This window comes from Gossypium raimondii, chromosome 1, assembly GCF_025698545.1.
Source record: "Gossypium raimondii isolate GPD5lz chromosome 1, ASM2569854v1, whole genome shotgun sequence".
NCBI classification, from domain to species: domain Eukaryota; kingdom Viridiplantae; phylum Streptophyta; class Magnoliopsida; order Malvales; family Malvaceae; genus Gossypium; species Gossypium raimondii.
In genome coordinates this window covers 9,914,223-9,929,249 of record NC_068565.1, presented here as the reverse complement: position 1 = coordinate 9,929,249, position 15,027 = coordinate 9,914,223, and the positions used below count along the sequence as shown (strand labels likewise).

At 32.6% G+C, this 15,027-nt stretch overlaps 2 protein-coding genes across 3 annotated transcripts; one reads left to right on the top strand and one right to left on the bottom strand.

Moving 5' to 3' along the window:
* The first annotated feature begins 4,086 nt into the window (after nucleotides 1-4,086).
* LOC105781299 (syntaxin-51) lies at nucleotides 4,087-6,615 on the top strand. Its single transcript, XM_052631514.1, has 6 exons — nucleotides 4,087-4,254; nucleotides 4,877-5,092; nucleotides 5,285-5,487; nucleotides 5,582-5,682; nucleotides 5,803-5,847; nucleotides 6,276-6,615. The coding sequence occupies exons 2-6, from the start codon at nucleotides 4,881-4,883 to the stop codon at nucleotides 6,405-6,407; spliced, it is 693 nt and encodes a 230-aa protein (XP_052487474.1). The 5' UTR covers nucleotides 4,087-4,254; nucleotides 4,877-4,880; the 3' UTR covers nucleotides 6,408-6,615.
* Nucleotides 6,616-6,748: 133 nt separating this feature from the next.
* Nucleotides 6,749-9,519, bottom strand: LOC105781291 (cell division protein FtsZ homolog 1, chloroplastic). 2 transcript variants are annotated; one of them, XM_052631513.1, is made up of 6 exons: nucleotides 9,044-9,519; nucleotides 8,431-8,482; nucleotides 8,097-8,326; nucleotides 7,757-7,924; nucleotides 7,281-7,514; nucleotides 6,749-7,095 (listed from the first exon to the last, which is right to left on the bottom strand). In XM_052631513.1, exons 1-6 carry the CDS (start codon nucleotides 9,287-9,289, stop codon nucleotides 6,829-6,831), a joined length of 1,197 nt encoding a protein of 398 aa, XP_052487473.1. In that variant the 5' UTR covers nucleotides 9,290-9,519; the 3' UTR covers nucleotides 6,749-6,828. The 2 variants fall into 2 exon arrangements, with proteins under 2 accessions (XP_052487473.1, XP_012461283.1); XM_012605829.2 differs by having other exon boundaries at nucleotides 8,431-8,530; nucleotides 9,044-9,517.
* Between the last annotated feature and the right edge of the window lie 5,508 nt (nucleotides 9,520-15,027).

Below are 15,027 nucleotides of genomic sequence, written 5' to 3'. Positions count from 1 at the left end.
TACTGTATCGGCAACACAGGTATGTGGACTTTTATACTTTTTTATCTCCCACAAGCCTGTCTTTTTCCTAACCGAAGCCATTATTTTCTATTAACATGTATCGTCTTACATTGCACACTTGGCCTTGAACTTCTCGGATTTAGATTTAACCACGTTGTAGTTAACCTCATGATTGATGTTACGTTGTTTCAATGCACCAAGAAAACTATCATTACTGGAAAACTCCTTACCAATTTCCAATTCACCTGAATCCAATGACGAACTTGTACGGTCATGCCTTCTGTGTGGTAGATCTGGAAACTCCAACGCATCATCTGTCGGTAGATCGACATTATGCATGTGGACTGGAGGCGAGTACACCCTGAATTGCGGATCTTCTCCTTTTTCATCTGAACCCCTTTCAACGTTTTCAGGTTCAGTTGGAACATGATCCGGTTCAGAAAATAATGTAACTTTTGACCATTGGGGTCGGGCTCTCGAAGTAGATCCACATTAGACTCATCATCCAACCCACCATCATCTGCAGCGTACGAGATCCCCTCGCCGGTGAACATCGTATGGAGTACATCATCCCTTTTTGTGGACGTTTCGTAATGTCTCCAATCAGATGTGGATTGTCAACCACTAGAAGTTGATGTCATTCCCCAATACGTATTTCTAGCATCGAACATCGACCCACCGATGTGCATGTCCTATCCACTAACTAAGTGTCATGCAGGAGTTGTGTATTCCATACTGCCACCAAACATGGGCGTTTCTGTGTTATGCCTCCCACTAACGGAGTGTCGAGTAGGGGTCGTGTATTCCTCTCGAACAGTAGTAGATGTTGAAGTCGCAAATGCTTCATTTAGGAATGAAAATTGTACATATAACTCTAGATAGGTGATCCACTAGCGAGATGAGTCTGTACCATCGCCTCCAAGCTACGACCACCTTTGATATCAAATGAGTCATATGTCACGGGATCAACCAAAGCACAAAATCGATACTTAATAGAAGAAACCCTCATTGGCGTCATTCTAACGATTTTGTGCCTAATTCTTTTACGAAGTTCTGTCAAATCTATGTTCTAGTTAAAAACCAGTCGCGTTGTGTTCTCTGATAAAAAACAACGCCGTTCTCGGTGTCACGGACCTTACCGTCATAGTAAATAACATCACTAATACGTTCACTTATCTTCAATTTCTATTTTGCTTAACCTCTCTGATTTTTCTTGCTGTAACTTATGTAACCTGAGAATGAAATTTGGCTCATTTATAGCCTAAAGCCAAACATGAACTACTGTAGAAAAAGAGTGTCCATGTAGGAGCTTTTTTCATCAATTTCGCTGACAGTGAATCCTGCTTGAAGCATTTTTGACACTATTTGTTCAGAACCGTCTTCTCAAAATTATTTTTTCAAGAACTATTGTAGAAAAAGAGCGTCCAAGTAGGAGCTCTTTTCATCAATTTTGCTGACAGTGCATCCTGCTTGAAGCATTTTTGACACTATTTATTTAGAACCGTCTTTTCAAAATTATTTTTTCAGAAACTACTATAAAAAACTAGCGTCCACGTAGGAGCTTTTTTCAGTAATTTTGCTGACAGTGCATTCTGCTTGAAGCGTTTTTGACATTATCTTTTCAGAATCATCTTCTTAAAATTAATTTTCCTGAAAATACTGTAGAAAAAAAAAACAAAATCCTTATTGTCAATATAATTTTCCCTAAAACCTAAACCTAAACCTAAACACAAAATTATTTCTTTTAAAAATTAAACCCTAATTTAATTAATTTTCTTAAAAACGCTAAACCCTAATTTAATTAATTTATTTAAAACCCTTAAAATCTAATTTAATTAATTTTTAAAAAATATTAAACCTTGATTTATTTATTAAAATTCTTAAACTCTAAACCTAAATTATTTTAACAAAACACTAACCCCTACAACCTTAAACCTAAATTATTTTAAAAAAACTCTAACCCAAAACCCTAAAAAACTCTAGGGACTAAACATGCAAAAAGCCCTAACCCTAGAAAAACACGGAGTAAATTGCGCCTCTAGGGGAGCGATTTTGCCACGTCGGCAAAACGCATCCATGTCGGCGCGTTTTGTGCTGACATGGCAAAATCGCTCCCCCAAGGGTGCGATTTGCTGAAATTTCACCCAAAAACGATCCTATGTAGACACGTTTTGTCATTTTCGGCCCTTTCCGATAAATAATGAAGAAATTGGCCTATTTCCGTAAATAAAATTAGAAATGGGCCTTTATTGGTAAAATGGTCATAATGTAGTTTCTTATTACTTTATTTGTCAATTATCATGTTTAAATCTCTTTAACGTATTATATCTATAACTAGTGAAAATTAAAAAAAAAAGTACAAAATGACATAAGATGCACCGATAAAAAAAACTAGTTAAAATTTTCAACTAACGAGAATTTTCTTATTTTCTATTATATTATTAAATTTATATTTAAAATAAAAATAAAATAGATGTGAAAACTATAAATTTAAAAATAATTATAAATTACAATTAAATATATTAGTTAAAAATTGTATTAATTTTAAAATAGGTTTATTAGTTGAACAGAAGTACAGAACTTTAAATATAAAATATAGGAAAAAATTTGTGATAATTATAATTATAATAATTATTAATTATTAATTAAAAAATTGATATACAAAATATGTGGTACTAATTTTATTTAAGTAAAATAAAGGGCAATTTACCAAAAAAAACCGTTTTTTTCAAAATTTACCAAAATGGGCCGATTTTTTTATTATTTACCAGAATGGGCCATTTTCCGCGAAATCGCGTCCACGTCAGCGCGATGTCAGGGTACGTGTCAGGATATCGCGTCCACGTCAGCACAATTTGCTTACATGGACACAAATCGCGCCTACGAGGACGCGATTTGCTGACGTGGTATGAATAGTTTATGTTTTTAAGCTTGGAAAACTTTGAAAGGCCATAACTTTTCGCTCGGTTGTCCGATTGAGACGATTTTTTTTATTTCGAATAAATTTTTGAGATCTACGCGCTGACAAATAGCCAAAGGCGGTTTGCCGTAGTTTTCATCAAAAAAGATCCTTTTTGCCCCTAAATTTTGATTTTTTTCGGTTTAAAATTGAATTTTGAAACATTCAAATCATTATTTTCCTTATTTATTTGAAGTAAACACCGGATCTTTTTTTACAGAATTGTCTTATATCATCCTGTTATAGGTATAAGTCAACTCATTCCACTTTTGAGAAGTTCCCTAAAATTTTCCATTTTATTCAATTTAGTCCCTAAAACCTAAATAGTCATATTTTCAAATCTAAGCTTTGTTTTCAATTCAAATTCAATTTCATCCTTCCATAACATTCAAATATTCTTAAATACAAAAATTTCATGCTAATTTTGAAATAATTACACTTTAGTCCCTATACTCGTAACTAACAAATTATACTTTACAAATTAGTCCCTATTCATCTCTAAGCGGTTTATCGTAGCGTAGATCTCAAAATTTATTCAAATAAAAAAATCGTCTCAATCGGACAACCGAGCCAAAAGTTATGGCCTTTCAAAGTTTTTCAAGCTAAAAACATAAACTGTTCATGCCACGTCAAGAAATCGCGTCCTCTAGGGCGCGATTTCAAATCCACGTCGACAAGTCGCTGATGTGGACGCGATTTCTGGCGTGACTCGACATCGCATTGACGTGACGCGATTTCGCAGAAAATGGACCATTCCGGTAAATAATTAAATAGTTGGCCCATTTCGGTAAATTTTGAAAAAAAAAAGGGCTTTTATTGGTAAAATACCCTAAAATAAAGTTATTACTTAAATAGAATTCTAATTATAATAATTATCACTTATAATTAATATTAAATTTAATTATGCCAATTAATTGTTGTTTTGAATAATGTTATTTTGTATTAATTATATAAAATAAAACTACATTATATATTGAATATGTTAACTGAGCTTTAATTATATTGAAAAAAATATTATAAGATAAATGTGGGATAAAAAATTAATTTTAATAATATAATATAAGAAAACTACGTGGCGTTTCAACCAATGTATTGCACTCGTCGCTTAGGCTCTAACAGTATTTTTATTCACAATTCCGCAATTCAAACAAATCCATATTTCGATTAAAAAAAAAAACAGGTAATTTCAGTTTTTTCTAATACCTTTTATCTAACCGATCTTTAAAACTTCATCCTTTCCAGGTTTCCGTTTTCTTTGGGTTTGATCGAGAGCTCATTCAATTTTACCTTTCCTCGTAAGTTACATCTGAATTTCGTTTTTTTGTCGAATTTTGCGCTTTTTTATACGGGTTTTTGTTTAATTAAGGGAAAGGTGGGAATTTATTGATGGATTTTTTTTTTATATTAAGCTTCATTTTTAGCTTTATTTATACGTTGAGCTGAGCTCTTATTATTTTCTTTTTTTCATTCTGATGTTTAATCACGGGCTTTTAAGAAGAATGGGTTTTTCTTATAATTCAGCTTTATTTAGCATCAGTTAAAGGAATAGGGGATTTAGTTGATGATTGTAAATAAAGCTTCTAATACAAGATGGACAATTGGGTATCTTTATTTCTTAGATTTTGGGAATTTCTTGATTCATTCTTTTTTCATTGTAAGTTCATATCCAGTTGTAATTCTTCAAACGAAGTCAACACATGGAGAAGATAACAGGAAAGGTTTTTTTTTTTTTCCCTCTTCAGAATTAACCTCAGTGAACTTTGCAAGCTTAATGTAGGATCAGTTAGTTTTTATCTCTTCTTCTTTCATTGTTTTCATGGTGTTCAAGTGTGTTAATTTTATGCTTTCTTTGCATGATATTAAGTCCTGGTTTTTGGGTTACTTAGATTAGCTCTTGACTTGATTTTTTTGTTTAAGGTCAATGGCATCTTCAGACACGTGGATAAAAGAATATAATGAAGCGGCGCGAATTGCTGATGATATCAATGGCATGATATCTGAAAGGATTTCCTTGCCTGCGTCGGGACCAGAAACTCAGCGTCATGCATCCGCCATAAGAAGGAAGATTACGATTTTAGGGACCAGACTTGATGGATTGCAGTCCCTTTTGTCTAGACCTACTGGGAAACCCTTGTATGTCATCTTAATTCTTAATAGAGGTGCATATATGAGTGAACCGGTGTTGGATTGGTATTTTGATCATATGTCTACCGGTATATTTATAATATATGATACTTATATGTCCACTTGCAAATTGGAATATGTTTCATGCTGACAATAAACTGACTTAAGATTACGTGTTAATGCTTTATATTTTGGTTACAGAACAGATAAGGAGATGAATCGCCGCAAAGACATGGTTGCAAATTTGAGATCTAAAGCAAATCAGATGGCTTCTGCATTCAACATGTCAAACTTTGCCAACAGAGAGAGCTTGCTGGGGCCAGAAACTAAGCAAGATGCCATGAGTAGAACAGTTGGTTTGGATAATTCTGGTCTTGTTGGTCTTCAGCGACAAATAATGAAAGGCAAGTTGTTTTTGTTTCATTTTCAAATGGAATGATGCTAGCTTGTAAATTTGCTCAAGTTTCCTCTGTTTTATGAGGGTGTGTTTTCAAGCAGAGCAAGATGAGGGTCTTGAGAAGTTGGAAGAGACAGTAATGAGTACAAAGCATATTGCATTGGCGGTCAATGAAGAACTTGATCTGCACACCAGACTCATTGTATGTTTTTTATTTTCTTGTTCTACTATCTTTTGCCTCTAATTTCTTTAAAATAAATTCTCAGCGAAGATCAATTCATTCTCTGTAAATTTGACATTAGCTTGTGCTCCCTCTGTGCAGGATGACCTGGACGAACATGTGGATGTTACTGATTCTCGCCTCCGGGTAAATACTTGCTATTAATTAACATTTTAAATATATAGGCAAATATCCTCCCTTTTTTTCGTATGAAACATTTCCAGTGATTGCTGTTATATTGGAAATATATTCACCCATTCAACCATTCTTGCAAATAGCAGTCATTAAGCAGTATTTACCAAGATTATGCAAAATAAAAGCATTTGGGAACTGCTGATAATGTTGCAGTTTCCTTTACCTTGATATTGCCTTTGACCATTTGATTAATTTGTGGTGTGTGCAAAGATGAATTATTTGAAATATTACATGTTCAAAGGAATGCATCAAATCCTAAATGGTTAAACTTTAAACTGTTTAACACTTGCCATCATTAGTTTGTTACCAAAATAAGTTGTACTATCATGATGGATTCTGAGAAATATGTTTTTCATGGTTCATGTATTCTTGTAAATCAGAGAGTGCAGAAAAACCTGGCAATTTTGAACAAGCGCGCCAAGGGCAGTTGTTCCTGTATGTGCATGCTTTTGGCTGTCGTCGGAATCGTGATTCTGGTTGTGGCCATATACCTACTTGTTAAATATTTGTAATACCACCAACAGCAAACACAATTTGTTGGGTGTGGAATTGCTTTTCAATTTTCATTTATTACTTCCATATGTTTAGACTTTTTTACTTGCCCTTACCCTCTATTCTTCATATCTTTTTGTTTTTTGTGTGCGTGTGCAAATACTGAGATGTTCAAAACAACTTTATAAATTTGCAAGTAATTGAAGTCTTATCAGCACCCTTTAACTATGTATTACATCTTATGTTGTTCGAATTTGAGTGATAATAATCAGTTACACAGCTTCTTAGCTAGAAGCTTTTAAGTCTTCATGCTAATTTGCCATTCAACCATGGAAACACCATCTATTTCGGCGCACAATCATGAAACAAAATGACTGTAATACTTATAAGCTTCAAGATCTTCAACACAAAAAAGTAGGAAAAAATAAGAAATCAAAGAAATTAGAAGAATAGCCTTCTTGGAGATGGTCTTGAGGGGACGGTTGAAAGCGATGGTGATTCGAGAGGTAAGGGAATACCCTTGCTTTCTTGTCCCATTGTAGCTTTGTTAATCTCTTTTGCAGCTTTGGGGTCTGTCAATAATGTCTTCTGAAATGACTGTGAGAAGCCTGTAGCAATAATAGTCACATGGATCTCGCCGTTGTAGCGGTCATCCACAACAGCACCAAATATGATGTTAGCAGAAGGATCTGCCAAGCTTGTCACGACCTGCAAATATACAGAATGTTATACAGATTAAAACATAGAATTCTCCTGATGATATCTACCAACTATAAAGCCTCAAAAATTGGAAGAATATAAGCTTGAATGTTTTTCATTTTCCATAAAGATAATAAGATAGTTTGCAATTAAATACGCAAACAAGAAACCAATGGCTCCTAATGCTAAACTACCTGTGAAACTCGATTAACTTCCTGCAGGGTTATGTCTTTTCCTCCAGTGATATTATATACCACCCCAGTAGCCGACTGAATTGATGACCCTATTAGAGGAGCCAAAGTTGCTTGTTCTGCTGCTTCCACGGCGCGGTTTTTGCTAGAGGAAACTCCTACACCAAGCATTGCTGTTCCAGAATCTTTCATTACTGCTTTAACATCTGCAAAATCCACATTCACCAATCCAGGTATCTGAAAAAAGAAACAATTTTCAATGTGACAAAGCTCAAAACCACAAAATACTAGACAGGACAAACAATCATTAAACCGGTTTCACATGGTTTGAGCAGTTATGGCCTAAATGACAACAGTTCACGCATCATAACATATATTCAATAGTTATTGCATAACAAAATCTTGGTTAACTAGAATGGTTATATGACAAAAATACGTCCACTACAAAAATATGCTTGGCATGTAACAAAACCACATACCGTAATTATATCCGAAATTCCTTGTACTCCTTGACGCAGAACATCATCGGCAAGAAGAAAAGCATCCTGCAAAGGTGTCTGCTCATCAGCAATATCAAGCAGACGGTCATTGGGAATCACTATGAGAGTATCAACATTCTTTTGCAGCTTTTCAATAGCCTCTAGTGCCTGCAAATATAGAGATATAAGACGATTAAAATAGTTGAAAATTCAGTGGCATATCTACTTATTTGTCGTGGTTTTATTGCATAACCCTATGCTTCTGTACTACAGTGGAATCTCAAGCTAAAATATTTCCCACTATATGGAGCGTTAAAATGGAGGGGTTGAACGCAAATGCCTGCATGGTTCTTTTACGCCCTTCAAAGCTGAAGGGATAGGTTACCACACCAACAGTCAAATAACCAGCCTCTTTTGCTATCTGGGCAACAACTGGAGCAGCACCTGAACCAGTGCCTCCACCCATACCAGCTGTTATAAAGACAAGATCCGAGCCCTTAAGAGCATTTGCAATGGCATCTGCAGATTCCTCTGCAGCTTGTTCTCCCAAAAGAGGATTCCCACCAGTGCCTACATTTCAGTCAATTGATTTACATCATTAACAAATGTAAAGTCGACAACACAGCCATATATGAAGTCACAATTCTTTTTCTTGATAAGTAAAAGTGGCTTACCTAGTCCCCGGGTCAAAAGCTCGCCAATCTGAATTGGGTTCTCTGCAGAAGACTGTAATAGCGCTTGAGAATCTGTGTTTATGGCATAGAAATCTACACCCTAATTTCAAAACACAGCAGCAATAACTTCAGTAATAGCCTCCACGAATGTGTAACAATGCGGCTACCATAACTCATTTACTACCAAAGTCACATAAATCGTTTTCTCCCTTACCTCCATCTACCTAGTCTACACTAAAATCTAAAGTAAAGAAGACAAAGAGAGCCAAATTTTAATTGCCAAAATGGCTCTGAATTTATGCAAATGATAAGTTGAATTTGGCTTAAGGACACAACATAATTGAGAGAGCATTCCCAAGATTTCAAAGCAACGATAAGAACCCATTAAATGAAATTGCAAGCTAATACCTATTATAAAAATCACTTCAAAAACACATTCAGGTTACAAAGTCCAAAAATTGAGGGAAAAGACACTAGTAGTTCTCCAATTCTTCGAGTTTAAAGTTAAAACCGCTTCAAAAACCAACATTGTTTTAAAAGTACAAAACCCACAGAAATTCACAATTTTTTCAAATTTTAAGAAAACCCAGAATGAGATAAGCTGAGAACCAACCTGTAAACCGCTACCAATCATTCGATTAACAGCATTGCTACCACCTCCACCAACACCAACCACTTTTATCTTAGCAGTTTCCATTGAAGCAAAAGAACAGCTTATTCTTCCAAATCGGTGATACGTACTAAAAGAGCTTCTTTTCAAAGGCTTTTTCGAAGAAAAACATAGCTTTGAAGATAGCGAAGAAGAAGAGGAAGTTGGGGATATAAAATCCTTCGCGTGTGTTACTTGAAGTGTAGCCATTTTGTCAAGCTTGCAAACAAGTTTCTATACTCTAAAACTATACGTTGGGGTTCCCTTGGAGATAGAGAGAAAGGATTTTAGAGAGATTTCAGAAACATTCCATTTGCATTTGTGGAAGAAAAAAAACGAAAGGGAGATTGTTTTGACAGACTAGATTAGATGCGACATTTTTACCAATCCTTCGGTTTCAGCCGGCACTCGTAAATTGGGTGTTTGGGTCAATTTTAAAGGTTTTGAGTAATTTCAATACCATAAATTTAGGTTGGGTTTGGTTTGAATTGCTTCGGGTTTCAATCCTTTCACATTTAGGCTATAGCTTTTGGTTTTTTTTTTTTTTAAAAGTTGATATATTTTTAATGTTTGGATTATTTTATGTAAAATAATTTTTATTGTTTTATAGAATTTTTAAAATTAAATTTCAAAAATTTTTTAGTCCAACAAAGTAAAATCTAAGTTAAATTTGGTTATTGTTATAAAATAAAGAGATGAGAATAAAGAACAAAGAGAATATGACAACAATAGAGAATTTACTTTATTGATCAAAGGGATGATTACAATGCTTCATCGTAGTCTCTATTTATAGACATAAAAGTATAAAAAAAGTAGAGATTTAATTCTAATAACTATTAGAATTTAAAGTACACCAAAATTTTATTTTGATCACGATAGACATCCACTTAATAAGATATTCATAACACTCCCTATTGGATGTTCATTGGTAAATAATGTGCATCGTTAAAACCTTATTAGGAAAAATCTTGTGGGATAAAAACCTAATAAAGGAAAAAAGAGTACACAATCTATAATATGCATAATATGTTGCATTGTTAAAAACCTTATCAGGAAAACCCAATGGGACAAAATCTCGGTTAAGAGAAAAATAGTGCAACGCATATTTTCTCCTCCTCATGAAAACATCACATACTTTCTCATATTCTACGTATTCAATCTTGAATACTAGTTTTTCAAATGACTATTTGAATGTATTGCTAAACATTTATATCACCATTCTTCTGAAAATCATGAGTGAGGGAAAATTTTGGAGAAATATATTTTGATCTCTTCAAGAGTTTCAACAATAAACATAACAAACTTTAATCATGATCCTTCTATAAAAATACAAATAGGTATTTTGGATCATTTTATAATCCTCTTTCAACTACTATTGGCCAAGTCAAATTTACTACATATGTTCAATTATTTCAATTTATATAAATAAATAATTTCGAGAATTTCAATATGCTTCTAGCATTCTAAATCCTTCAAGGATTTTAATATAAACTTTACAATATAGTGATTTATAAATGTTGTAACAACAACCATTAGATGCAAGTTAAATCTTTTATGAATTGTCAAAATAATATGTCTAAAGATTATTGCATCCACTAAAAAAGAATATTATATCTTTTCATAATTAATACCAGTACTTAGCAAAAAACTTCATATTTTTATTCCGCTTTTACAAAACTACTTCATTTGCACCCTCACTGACTTTATACCTTTAGATATTTGGACTACTGGTCTAAAAACTCTACAAATTTAATTGTACTTGAGTTGCGTCTTTCCATTTTGATCAATTTATTTTATATCTATATTTCTCAATAGATTTATTCAAGATTCTCCTTTTATTTCATTATTTCAATAATAATATTGCATGCAAAATCATTGTCAACCACTTTTATTATTTGGTTCCACATTTTCTCGAATTGACATAACTTATTGAGATATTTTATTTTCATTATTTCTATTTTCACTTTTAGGTACCTGAATCTCTTCTTGAGTTTTATAATTAGTTATGTCATGGGTCTCTTCAGGAACCCCGCCTCCACTATATGACCATCTTAATTGTTTGCTCTCTCTTTTTTTTTAACGAGGATTTTTATCTTTGGAATCGACCGGTCTTCCACACTTCAGGCATGGATTACTTTCTTTTGCACTAACAGTTTGCCCTATTAGGACATCAATTTGTATTTAAGCATTTTTAGCTGGTATGTGAGATTTAATGAATCTGGCAGTTGATTTGTAAAATGAATTATCTGTTGAACTTCTGGTTCACATTGCTTTGTATGAGGATTTTAGACATACTTTATTAATTCAACTTTTTATTCTCTCCCCCTAATGTTAGGAAAACTGGCAACTCATGTCATAACCAAATATCGAATTAATAGCTCAAAAATATTATAAGGAGACTCATATAAATATAGATTATCAATCTCTTATGATGACCCATCTTTGCACGTTGTGGTGGAGCAGTTGGAACATATATCGCACATCCAAAAATTGTAAGATGAGAAATATTTGGCTCTTGACCAAAAATCAATTATAATGAGGAGTATTTATAATATATTTCCTTGATGCGTACAACATGTAAATAAATAAATCTCATGCTGAAATAGAAAGTTTTGTTCTCATAAGTAATGATTTAGCTATTAGTTGGAGGCATTTGATATACAATTCAGCTAAATCATTTTGTGTATGAACATTAGTTACAGGATATTCAACTTTTATCCCGATTGACATACAATAATTATTACCAACATAAGTAAGATGAATTGCATAATCTGAAATTAATCATTTAAACAAGCAATCTCGCAAACAACAGGTTGCGAGTTGATAACGCATGTGATTATTTTGTAGATGCATCTACCAAAATCATATAATGTCAAAATCATCCACATGGTGAATGAATGAGCCCATATTCATTTAAGAAATGCAAAACATTAAATCTCAACTTTAACCGGTGAGTTTGTAATAATCAATTAACATTGAGAATAAGCAACACATGAGAATTCTTTAAATTAAAGAGACTTACGGTTCTTTGATAAATGTTTATATGAATTCTCAATTAATTTTTGCATCATATATAATCCAAGATGGTCTAACTGGTCACACAAAATAGTGAATGTATTTGTACCAAGAAACTTAGTTTACTTAATCATGTTTTTCAATTTTAGTAATAATATAAATATAAATTTTGACAATTAATAATTTTATCGTCATTCTTTTATTTTGTATGAACATATAAGCAATATTGTGACATTTACTTCTAGAAATGTCTAAATCAATGTGAAGTCTATAATGACACTAAGTCAATAAATATAATTTTTAAATAATTATATGCAATATTCACTTGAGGAATAGCAAATTTTGTGCTTTTAGATATTAATATATTAGCTCTTTTGGAGCTTTCAACTAATTTTGTACTATCAAATATTGGAATAAGATTTGTTTGTTTTAGTACCAAATAAGATAAATATTTTTATCTATAATTATAAAATTCATTACTACATTCTCATATCCTTCCTCAAAGAATATTAACAGAAACAAAATATTTGGGCATATGCCACATATGTGGCCAATAATCTTTCATGTCACATTGATAACATAAGTTATCTTTACCCTTTGAAAAGCTATTTTGAGAACTCTCATTGTTCTCTTATTTATTATTATGTTCCCATTTTTAGTGGTCCATGATTATATCTTTAATTTTCTTTATATTTGCATTCACTTCGGGGAATGCAATAGATTTACTAGGACGAACTTATAAACGTCCTAATAGATTCTTTATTTCATAAACACCATCGCAAACAGGCGTAGGTTTTAAATCAGAATCTATCTATTCATGTTGTCATGATTAGTCTCCAATTATAATAAACATGATATAATAAATAAAATATAGTAAAATATACCTGGAGATCTTTAACATTATCATCATCACATTGACTATTATCACGAGCACAAATCTTTACTTTACCCATGCTCGTAAAATTATAAATCAAAGATCAAGAATAAGAACCATAATCCATTTTGAGATTAAATCTTTCAACATCCTAAATATGAAGTTGTAAGGGTGAAAGTTTAAGGGAAAAGGAATTTGATTTGTGGGACAACTTCGAAAGATTTTGAAAAATTAGAGAATCATCGTGCTGATAACGTGTTATAAAATAAAGAGAGATGGGGAGAATAAAGAACAAATAAAATATGAAAGCAATAGAGAATGTACTTTATTGATCAAAGGGATTATTATAATGCTTCATCAGAGTCTCTATTTATAGACATAAAAAGTATTAAAGAAGTAGAGATTTAATTCTAATAACTATTAGAATTTAAAATACACCAAAACTTTATATTGATCATAATGGACATCCACTTAATAAGATATTCATAATGATTATTAGTTTTGTAGTTTGTAAAAGTTATGGATTTAGTTTATATACTTTTATTTAATCAACTTTAGTCTTTGTACTTTTCGAATTGGTAGATTTTAGTTTATTTACTTTTTAAAATTTGAAATTTTATTCTTGGCTTAAACAGTAGCAATTAATTTCGTTTGATTAAATTCAGTTACTAGTCTTGTATTATGTGTACTTAGACTTGTCCATGGGCCGGGTCAATTGGCCTGCCCGAAAAGTGGGAGGGTTTGGGTAAAAATATAAGCCTGAAAAATGGGTTTGGAAAAAAAAATAATGCCCGTTTAGAAAACGGGTCAAGCCTCAAGTAAGGCTTTTTTGGCTTGGCCTATCCTGAATATGCAAAAAAAAAAACTATTTTTTATTAGATTGTAGTAGAGGTGCTCATGGGCCAGGAGGCTCGGCCCGACCCGAAGGCCCTCCCGAAATATGGCTTTGGGCAAAAAAATGAGGCCCGTTTTGGAAAATAGGTCGAGCATCGGGCACCACTTTTTTATCCCGAGCCTGGCCCGAATATAATAAACATATATTTTTAAATTTTTTTAATTTTAAAATATTTTTAAAATATTTTTTTTTATTTTTAAAATAAATTTTTCGTGTTTATTAAAAAATGGGCCGGGCCGGGCTCAGGCTTAGGAATTTTTTCTCGGGCAGAGCCTGGACAAAATTTTAAGCCCATATTTCGGGCCGGGCTGGGCTCGGGTCTAGGACGGGGGCCAAAATTTTTTCTGGGCCCGGCCCGAACCCGGCCTGGCCCGGCCCATAAGCACCTTTAGTTTGTAGCTATTTTTTTATTGTTTTGTTGATATTTTCTTGTTATTTTTTTCATTATTTTGCTACCATTTCACTATTATGTAACTCTTGTTTTATTTTTAATTTTGTTACTATTTTTGAGGCATTTGCTTGTTAGGTTGCACCTATCTTAGTATTATTTAAGTATATATATTGTTTTTTAATTTATTTAGTTTGGTGGGAAACATTTATTTTAATATTTTTAGTATTTTTTATGTATTATATTTTTTAAATAAAATTATATAAAAAAATTAATATGGAGGGGTCAGACCGGGCTTGTACAAAATTTTAGGCCCTTTTTCGGGCCAGGTTGGGTTCGAGCCTAAAATTTTTGTTGGGCCCAACCCGGCCTATGGACACCTCTATGTGTACTGTTTTAGGTGTAGTCCATTTTCTCCAATTGGATCATTCTAAGATCTATACATTTCAAATTTTAAAATTTCAGTCTTAATGCAAATGACAATCAGTAACCTATTAACTAGATTTTTAATGAGTAATATGTGGAAATAATAAGCTAAGTGACATTACACATATGATAATATGTTTAGCGCGTTAGATTTTGGAAATAGCAGAACTTTACTTAATGAATTTAGCATTTATTGCTTGGTGGGGATTGAGATTTTAAAATTTAGAAAGTACAGGGATTAAACCAAATAAAAGTATAAGCATTAAATCCACAACTTGTGCTAAGTATAGGAACTGATAGCAAAATTTAACCTAAAATTTAACATTATTTTTAGTTACATAATTTTATTT

Excerpts from the sequence above, each read along its gene's own strand:
- LOC105781299 (XM_052631514.1), top strand. The coding sequence starts at position 4,881 with ATGGCATCTTCAGACACGTGGATAAAAGAATATAATGAAGCGGCGCGA. Across the intron at positions 5,683-5,802 it reads ATCTGCACACCAGACTCATT|GATGACCTGGACGAACATGT; the intron begins GTATGTTTTTTA and ends CCCTCTGTGCAG. Across the intron at positions 5,848-6,275 it reads TTACTGATTCTCGCCTCCGG|AGAGTGCAGAAAAACCTGGC; the intron begins GTAAATACTTGC and ends CTTGTAAATCAG.
- LOC105781291 (XM_012605829.2), bottom strand. The coding sequence starts at position 9,289 with ATGGCTACACTTCAAGTAACACACGCGAAGGATTTTATATCCCCAACT. Across the intron at positions 8,531-9,043 it reads TGATTGGTAGCGGTTTACAG|GGTGTAGATTTCTATGCCAT; the intron begins GTTGGTTCTCAG and ends TTTTGAAATTAG. Across the intron at positions 7,515-7,756 it reads GAATTTCGGATATAATTACG|ATACCTGGATTGGTGAATGT; the intron begins GTATGTGGTTTT and ends TTCTTTTTTCAG.